At 33.3% G+C, this 10,100-nt stretch overlaps 1 protein-coding gene across 1 annotated transcript; it reads right to left on the bottom strand.

Annotated features, from left to right (window-relative positions):
- Positions 1 to 1,890: 1,890 nt before the first annotated feature.
- LOC111057260 lies at positions 1,891 to 9,321 on the bottom strand. The gene is made up of 3 exons (XM_039421991.1): positions 8,665 to 9,321; positions 4,646 to 4,890; positions 1,891 to 3,184 (listed from the first exon to the last, which is right to left on the bottom strand). Exons 1-3 carry the CDS (start codon positions 8,834 to 8,836, stop codon positions 2,807 to 2,809), a joined length of 795 nt encoding a protein of 264 aa, XP_039277925.1. The 5' UTR covers positions 8,837 to 9,321; the 3' UTR covers positions 1,891 to 2,806.
- Between the last annotated feature and the right edge of the window lie 779 nt (positions 9,322 to 10,100).

Genomic DNA, 10,100 nt, shown 5'->3' with positions numbered 1-10,100 from the left:
TAAAAAAATGACATTAAATAAATACTCAAATGAAATATAAAATATTAATTGAATAGTATTTATGCAATGACATTTAATTTATCTATTTTCCAATCACTTGAAAATCAAGCTTGTTTCAGCCGAAACATGTCGTGACGAAATAATTTAAAAAGAGTACCCAGATTTATATTGGAATATTATTATACCGTTAATTATTGTTACTGTATTATCTATGGATTCTATGAAGATCAGAGTTTAAAAATTGACGATGTAAAATAACGAAGCTCTTTTCAAAAATTTTTATTTTTTGGAATACAAAATTCCAATAGGATAAATAAAGCAGGTAGTCATGAAAGCAATCACAACCATCCTTATAGTTTAGCAATCAGTAGATGTGAGATTAACTGAGAAAGTTAACAAATTCAGAAAAAAACAATAATTTTTTTTCGTATGAAGCTGCGATCTAATTCAAATAGAATGGGTTACAGATTCATTCCATAGAAAACTATTACTCAGTTGACAGTAATTTCAATGGATGTTTTCGATGAACCATTATCACTTTTAAAGATATTCTAATCTAATATTAACATAGTTGCCTCAAAATCAACTCTATTCTATCGTAGTTCGTAGTCAGACCTTAGTAAATAATCTCCCAATGAGCTCTACTCTTATCACATTTTTCTTATGGAAAAGGTAAGTAAAAGGGTACGTTTTTTATCTATTGTATGAGTACAGAGAGATGTTGATAAACAGGAAACAGCTACTCGCTAGCCAATTTGTTGCATGTTATTCAAGTTCTGAAAATTATTGTTGATATCTCCAAAGTCCAAAGATGAAGTCAAGTGTCTGTTTTCTGAATGGTGCATTAGTAAGTGGATGTTTCATCATCCTAAAGTAGCTCTTGAATATAATACTGTACTTTTTTAAGCTACTAGAAGCTTGAATGATAATTCATCGATATCAAAACAATGTTGAAATGTTGAAGTGGTACTTTTTATTTCTATCAAGAGAAGAGTAATAAAAAATCATTTCAGAACTCTCAAAAAGACTGAATAAATAATCCATTTCTAAAGTGTTCTACTCAATTAAATTCTTATACTCCTTGTAGATTGGAGAATTATCTGCATGCCTGATAGAATTCAATTATTGTGATTTGGAAAAATATTAAGTTATATGACGCAATCATTTCTCTTACAAAGACTGAAATATTATGTAAACCTTGATGTAATTGAAAAGATATACTTTGGTGTCTTCCATTCACACTTGATTTATGGAGTAAAACTGTGGGGCAACTCATCTTCTTCAAAAAAAAAAAAAAAAACATTTAAATGGCAAAAGAAAGCACTTAGAGTTATATTTGGTATGAAATACAATGAATCTTGTAGAGGAATTTTTGTTGAACACAAAATTATGACCTTGCCTTGTCTGTATATATATTATAATTTAATCTCTGTAAAGAAAAATCTGTCTCATTTTCATAAAAATATTTCTATACATTCACATTACACTAGACATAGGGATGTTATAACTAGACCTACAGTTAGATTGACTAAAACTCTAAAAACTCATAAGTAGGTACCTACAAATTCGCATGTTTAATTTACTACCAGATAATGTTAAGCAGTTACCATTGAAAACGTTTTATATTGCTGTTTATAAATGGCTCAAGTCTGAAGCTTTCTATTCTGTTAATGAATACCTGGAATATTTCAATGTATAAATGTGTAAATTTGTTCGTTTCTATAGTCCAACTTGTGATATTTTACTACAATATTCCAATGTTTATTTGTAAATTTGTTCGTTTTTATAGTCCAACTTATGATATTTTACTTATAATTGACGAAGCCTATTGCTTACATTTTTGTAATGTTGTTTTATGGCCAATAAAATTCTTGAACGGAATAAAAACTTCAACAATAACTTGGGGAGAAAATAATTTATTGTATTGATGCAATAAACAATAACAAAGGGAAGCACTTAAGTACATATATAAAGTATATTCATATATAACATATACATGGATTAGTATTGTAATCTACACACAAGTAGAAATTGTACATGTATAGTATAAAAATGTATTTTATTCCAATATCACCAGTAAAGTGATTCTAATATTAACATAGTTGCGTCAAAAACAACTCAATTATATCGTAATGGTTCGTACTCAGTCCTTAGTAAATAATCTTTCAATAAGCTCTACTCTCATCACATTTTTCTTATGGAAAAGATAAGTAAGGGTAAGTTTTTTATGTAATACTGTAAAATATTCAAGAAAAATATATACAACGGATGAAGCTACAGTTTATACAAGATGAAACGTTTCAATGTATTTTATGTACTCTACCTAACAAACCTAACCCATTCGCACGCGTACATAACGTACAATATTAACTACTGTAGAATTATACTGAAAGGAGACTATACTCCATTACAACGAATTTTTATCTTGGTCCCTTGAGATAAGTTACATCGGTTTTATATACAACAAATATAATTTAAGTAAGCGATAGAAAACGAGATCTGTTAATATCTAGATAGATTGCAATCAACTGCTCTAAACAATAGAAAAATTGATCTTGAACCTCAACTCAAGATACAACTTTTGTCCAATGAAGTTTAGAGGATTCTTCCATGTTTATTTGGTTTATTCTGACTCTGAAAATCTATAAAGATAACTAAGGCTACATGTATCTCTCTCAATGTTTATCTTCTATTCAATTACTCTCTTTTTTCACTCAGTATTTTAAAAAATATAATAGTTGTATCTTTCCCTGGAACTATCTATAGAAGAGAACATTGAATTCAAACTGAGTTGATTCAACTGGGATTAATTTGAGTTGACGTTCTTCAACATTCCCATTTCGGCTTTGAAAAAGGTATTGTTGATTAGATGCTGAACGTATGCCCTGGTGCGCGAATCTAGTTTACGCAATTTGACCGCGACCAGTTCACCAAACACTTGACACTCTTCACGTTCTATCTGGAATTCGTCGTTCAAGGCACGTTTCTCGCTCTCGCACTGAATTGTTCTCTTTTTGTTCAGTGGGGACTCCACACTGTTGTCCATAGAAGTCTCGAGAGGGTCAGTAGTGTGCATAATATCCAGGGTCTCCTCAGTATCAACAAGCTTGTCCAGGTCAACCTCTTCTGGACCAACTATGACGTCATTATCATCACTTTCATACATTTTTACTCTAGCTCGTGACTGCAAAAGAAAACATTTTTAGGGAGCTACTATATTCGGGAAGACAAAGACTTATGTTGTCAGAATAAGGAAAGACAAGGACTTAGTCTATGTTGTCAGAATAAGGAAAGACAAAGAGTTATGTTGTCAGAATAAGGAAAGACAGAGACTTATGTTGTCAGAATAAGGAAAGACAAAAACTTATGTTGTCAGAATAAGGAAAGACAAAGACTTATTTTGTCAGAATAAGGAAAGACAAAGACTTATGTTGTCAGAATAAGGAAAGACAAAATCTTATGTTGTCAGAATAAGGAAAGACAGAGACTTATGTTGCCAGAATAAGGAAAGACAAAATCTTATGTTGTCAGAATAAGGAAAGACAGAGACTTATGTTGCCAGAATAAGGAAAGACAAAGACTTATGTTATCAGAATAAGGAAAGACAAAAACTTATGTTGTCAGAATAAGGAAAGACTCATTTGAAGCATTGAGAAGTTTGTTTCTTCAGACAGCAAGCTTACATTTTCATTAACTGTAAATATTGATTTTATAACTATGATGGAACCTCGATATAGTACTCATCAATTCAAGGCTCAAATTCTCTCAAAAAAATTCAATTCTCAAGGGACTGCTCACAAAAAAGCACTGCTCTGTACTTAATCGTGGTATACTGTACACTGTACGGTATACTTATGTGCTATAATTGATTATGTTATTACCAGTATTATTATACCTACCAATGTCACATCAGTGTGATTTGTATCATAAATAAATAAATAACTTTGGACCTTACAAGGAACAGCAGAAAAAATGTACTAAAACGGGATGTTCTAAATCGAGGTGGTAGTACTACTAGTATTGTCTATCTTGTGCTGTTTTAGTTTAATTTTCATGTGTGAATTGCAGAGTAATGCACCCTAGATTATATTTAAAATGGGACACTGGTAATCTACCTCTACAGAAAATTTAGTTTAGAGGTGTACAAGCAAGATGGATTGAAAAGATGGATTGAAAAGATGGATTGAAAAGATGGATGGAAAAAGTGGATTCTAAACGCAACTGTCGTCTGAGTTCTATAGTATACCTTGGTCAGCTCAAAACTGAATTAAAAAGGTTCTCCATATATTGGTGTTTCTCTAGTGTAACACGACTTCTATAGATGATTTTTCAAACCCTAATCAAGTTGGATTGCTTGATACAAAGGAGAACAGGGAGATCCCCAAAAAGAAGAAAGGTCGAATTTACTGGATTAACATACTTGGTGAATACCACGGTATATAGAAGAAGTATTTCATCTAAATACCGTGGTGAATAGAAAGAAAAATAAAAATCTCAGTACCCTTTTTGAATTATTTAATCACAACATGTTTCGGACATTGTTGCCATTTTCAAGTAATGGCATACCGTAGTGAATACCATGGTATTACTCTAGTTTACTTTCTGGTAGTGAATCACCCAAGCGAATTGAAATGAGCATACTCACCCTGGTAAATGTTGGTAAATGTTCTTGTTCTTCATTTTCTTCAGTATCCTCCCATATATCTGCTTCGGTATCTGTCGTCATATTTAAATTTCTGCCTCCAGTTGTAATAACTCTGTTGAGAAAACTGAGCCGGTCCATTAATCGGTAATTCTTTCCTAAGCCACTATCTGGGTTCTCCTGTATTTTCTTCATTTGCTTCACGTGAGCGTCTCTTAGATTCTTCCATCTTTTCTGAATGAGTGGGCCTGTGGAAAAATCATCCCCAATTTTATGTACCATCTACAGACTTTATTTATGCATTTCCATAATCACAATATCAGATTAATGATTGGGAGAGAATCAACAGGATAAACCCAAAACTGTTTCTCTCCCTAATTTTGATAAATATAGTCAAAATGAGTTCATGTAAACACTTCAATAAAAGTAAAAATTTACAGTCCAAATATAAATTATACTGCAAATACCTTGAAAAGTCACCAAGTACTGCACTACAGCCAACATTAATAATTCAAATTAGTTATTATAACTTGAAATCAGCTTTGAAAAATCCATGAAAATACGATAATAGATTAAAATATAATATCAATTGTAAGTTTTAAAATGATGGATAATCTTTGAAAACAATAAAATTTCTCAATTGGCGCGTAAATAGTATAGCCTGAGTAGTATGAAAATAAGTAGTTTCAAGTGGTATGATATCATATCTCATAAGTGGTATAAGTCATATCTCGAATACGTATTCTCTGAGTGTTAATCTTTGGTGAAAACAGAAATTTTAAACTTAACCTCACTTTGGACTATTCATGTGCCAAAATCAAGGAATTGAAGAAGTTTTGGGCAATTGCCTGTTTCTCTTTCCAAATATCGTGTTTGTGACTGTTCTAATAAATAAATAAATAAATAAATATGATCCATGATGAAGTTGTATTGTGGTATCTTTCTGAAAATACTGTATCGAACTTTAAAATAAAAAATCAAACTGCAATTCCAATATTTTTCGAACTCTATTTTCATTTTAATGTTCAAGTGTGAAATTATTATAATGTGACACAACTTGAAGAATTTTTCTCTAAAGAGTTCAAAACATGTTGAGTAGAAATGATTATAAAATTGTACTTTGACTTTCAATGTCTATGTACATAGTAAAAGTGATCTCAAACCAGGGTTGTATTGTACTCAGGCTCAGCTGGGGGCCCTCGGCTATGACTGATTGAGGGCCCCCCCACCGGGGTGTCTGGGGGGTATGGAGTACCCCTTCCAATTTTAAAATTGCAATTGTGAGTAACTAAAATTGAACTAGGTTTGATAATAAAAAACAAAAATTTTGATGTAGTCAATCAGATCTATTAGTACAATTAAAATTATTAAACTTGTTTGGAATAAAACATGAAAATTCTAAATATAGCCAAAAAAAGAGAAAAATTCAAATCAATTGAACGTAATTATCAAATTCACATTGATGTCAATGACTGTTTGATTACAAAGAACTGGTTGGAGTTTGGAATCAGTTGGTCCTTTACCGCTGTGAGGCGCACAAGGCTCGTTGCAGAAGGGGCCTGGGGTAGACACCATGATAATGTACTGTATAGTTTGGTAATGAGATTTCAGTAAACTTTTCGTGGTTATGCGCGCACAAGAGCCTTTGCTTTGGTTGCTCAGAATTGAATATCCCTTTGTTACTTTGTTACTATGAAAAAACATATAAAGTCAAAGTGAATTTGCAAAGGCAGGCCTTACATTTTGGGGGCCGCCTTCGGGAGCCCCTTGGCCTCGGGGCCATCGGGGATCCCCGACCAGCCGACCTGGCCAGACAGACCGCCCATGTCCCAAATGAAAAAGTGTATTGAACTTATAAAATACATAAGAAAATTGATGTTGCTTTCCATGACGAAACACTATATAATAACTTTGTTGTAGTTCAGACAGTGTGTTACTTGTAAATATTTGAAAAAAAACACTTACTTTTCTTGGAGTCTTGAGTGTAAGTATTTTTTTTTCAAATATTTACAAGTTAGACAGTGTTTGAACTGAAACAAAGTTACATAAGAAAAATCTTCAACGTGACACACACTGGTATAAATGAAGCAAATTCAAATTTCCAATACACCTTTGGCCTTTGTTGATATAATTCCAATCTTTTTTTCATCATTTTATCTAAGAATCAAATCTCTCACATCTGTACTCACCAAATACATAATTATCCAGTAATAATAATAATATCGAGTGACCTGGCTGGCTCAGGTCTGGTGTCAGAGTTTTCAGGTCGCAGCTGATCAATTTCAGGGCCTCTGACATGACCTAACGACTGCTTTTTAGGGCGCCGGGACCGACGGTTTAACGTGTCCATCCGAAACACGGGAGTGGCCCGAGATAAATATCTTGCCCAGGCCGGGATTTGAACCCGGGCCTCTGAATCATAAAGCCAGCATCTGATCCACTCGACTACCTACGATCTACATCGATCCAGTGAGCCTCCATAAATCATATCAAGTAGCTTAATAAGGCACTCAAAATCAATAATACGTAGATATTATGGTCCTTAATCATCCTGGTGATGATTATATATGAATAATGTAATGTATATATTATTATCTTGATAGAGAAGTGGAAGGGAATCAAAATAAGCATAAAACTGTTAATTTTTTAGATTAGATGAGAAAAGATGGTGGACTTTCAAAGATTCGATTCATTTCTGTTTTGTAAGCCTTAGGCTAAAGTTAATGAAGTTTAAAATTATTCATAAATATTTTCACGTTGTGACGATTCTTTATAGTGTCTATATAAAAAAACACTTTCTCTAAACTATATTATGAATGCTCAAGGCAGAAACAGCAAACTATCTCCCAAGGCCGTACCCAGTGGGGGGAGGGGGGTTACAGGTGTTGGAACCCCCCGAAATTTTCCGAAAAATAAAAAAAATTCATGTACATAGGAACTAAATTTCTGAAGTGGGCTATTATTCAATTATTTTCATAGGTAAATAAAGAAGAGTTCAAAGTTCAAAGCAATTTCTAGTAAATAGAACGTTACCTACACAATTTTGTGGTGCAGGTAAGCAGGTAACACACAGACGATGCTAAGTCTATTTGTATTGCCTATCTTTTTATTTTCCTATTCACCACAGACCACATAACTGGGAAAATTATATTAAAGTTATCTTCATATATGTAGTTTATTCAAGGCTGTTCGGTTTTTTTAATTGGATAATCTTTTTCATTATAATTGTTAAGATCATTATAAGAGTGAGAAAAAGTGGCAACTGTAATTTTTAAGTGGTCTAATAAGCAAAAATTAATGTTGTTAATTGGTGAATAAATTTGATTCGATTTCAGTCGATCTAAAACCTGTTTTGTAGCTCCAGGTAAAGGTTGTAAAACCCTTACATTAATATTAACAAGGACCTCCTTCCTACATGTTATTAAACATATGTTGGTTATTGAACCACTTTGTATGTAGTAAGTACTGTATTGTGAACTTTTTTTTCAAGAATAAATGTTGATTTGATATGATTTTGATATAGAGTATACAGAAGGTTCGGCCTTAACCCTTTGGTAAAAGTTGTGTGCATTTATCACTTCGCATTTGACATTGTGCGCATTTGACATTATGCTGATTTGTCACTGTCCGCATATGACATTGTGCGCATTTGCCATTGTGTGCATTTGTCATTGTGCGAATTTGTCGCTGTTTGCATTTGACACCGTTTTGTTTACATTGGTGAAAAGTTTTGTGTCTGTCTAAAGTTTAAAGGTGCGTGCAGATATACGCGCCGCGAACATGAGCAATTCACTTTTAATCAGCTGATTGTATCTGTATTTATACAGAAACGGTAAGATACAGATATAAAAAGCTTGGCATCAGCTGATTAAAAGTGAATTGCTCATGTTCGCGGCGTGTAAATCTATACGCACCTTAATGTCAACATGTGTTCATGTGTTCATCGAAACTGCTCAGTAAAATAATGAATTTACAAAACAACATTTATCTTGTTTTATAAATGAAAATAAAACAAAACTTACCAAGCTTTGATGTAGGTATGTTCGCATCATTGTCTTCTCTGTCGATAATTTCAACTATTTCCTTCCAGGCTTTAAGTTTACTATTCTTAGTGTACCATTTATTATGCGTGGTGTCCCAGATCGCCGGCCGCTCTTTCACTACTTTTATCAATCTTTCAACGTTGAATTCCATTGTAATTGATTCGAAATTACAATTATGATAAATGTTCAAAGAATCATACACTGAATTTCGAAGAGAAGATTTATCTAGAAGACTAAATTTACCGCAGTAAATAAATGAAACGTTGACGGCGACGTAAAATAATCGCGTACCTACTAGAAACCTCCTACATACGTAGGCTAATAATTACAATTATTATGATCAATGAGACACCGAATTTCGAAGAGTAAATTTATCTAGAAGACTAAATTTACCGCAGTAAATAAATGAAACGTTGACGGCGACGTAAAATAATCGCGTACCTACTAGAAACCTCCTACATACGTAATAACTACAATAAATTATTATGATCAATGATCAAACAATGAGACACCGAATTTCGAAGAGTAAATTCATCTAGAGGACTAAATTTACCGCAGTAAATAAATGAAACGTTGACGGCGACGTAAACGCGTACTAAAAACCGCCTGTATCAGTCGATAGCGGCTGGTGAACAACTGTGTGCATAGGCGGAACTGTAGCATTCATGCCAACCAAGCGGCCGAGCGAGCGGCACTCTGCCGCGTCTGTGTGGTTGGCACAACTTGCTCTAGCCTTTTGCCACCGCCCTCCACCTCTCCCGCTTGCCTGCAAAAGCGCTAGCGATTTCTCACCGCCATCTCACTGATACTTTATTATCAATATCAAATCGAAAGCATACTTCAACTGAAAAAGCATAGTAAGGCGCTGGCTTACATGAGAGAGGCAGAGAATTTTACTTCGAAATATTGTTAGGCGCTCTTTAGTGTATATAAAACTCGATGCCATCGCGTTTAACGATAAAGCATAATAAAGTTGAAGATGTAGGTTTTAATAGTAACTGATGATGTTTCTCCCATAATAAGTCCCATTTGCACAGTATAAGTTAAACTGATAAACCAAATCTGGATATTTTATGGAGTCAACTAAACAACAGTTACTTACTATATACTTTACTTTTCTTTTTCGTCATAATTATGAAACTGCAGCAATGCTCCCGCCGTCAAAGTTTAATCTAATATAATACTAAAATTCAAATTCAAATGATCTTTATTCACAAAAAAAGTAATATAGCAGCAGCAGAAACATTATATAAATAGTGAATATTCCCCACAAAGACAACAAGTCTGAGTGTGGGGAATGAGCACCGTGAACTGCATTATAACAACCTGACAGTTGAAGATTTACAATAAAAAAACTACCATCCTTCATATTTCAACACAACAGTCAATAGAACACAACAGATTTCACTGTTAGT

The sequence above is a fragment of the Nilaparvata lugens genome, chromosome 2 (assembly GCF_014356525.2).
Source record: "Nilaparvata lugens isolate BPH chromosome 2, ASM1435652v1, whole genome shotgun sequence".
NCBI lineage: Eukaryota > Metazoa > Arthropoda > Insecta > Hemiptera > Delphacidae > Nilaparvata > Nilaparvata lugens.
Note: the sequence above shows the minus strand (reverse complement) of the source record. Positions and strands in the feature narration are given on the sequence as shown.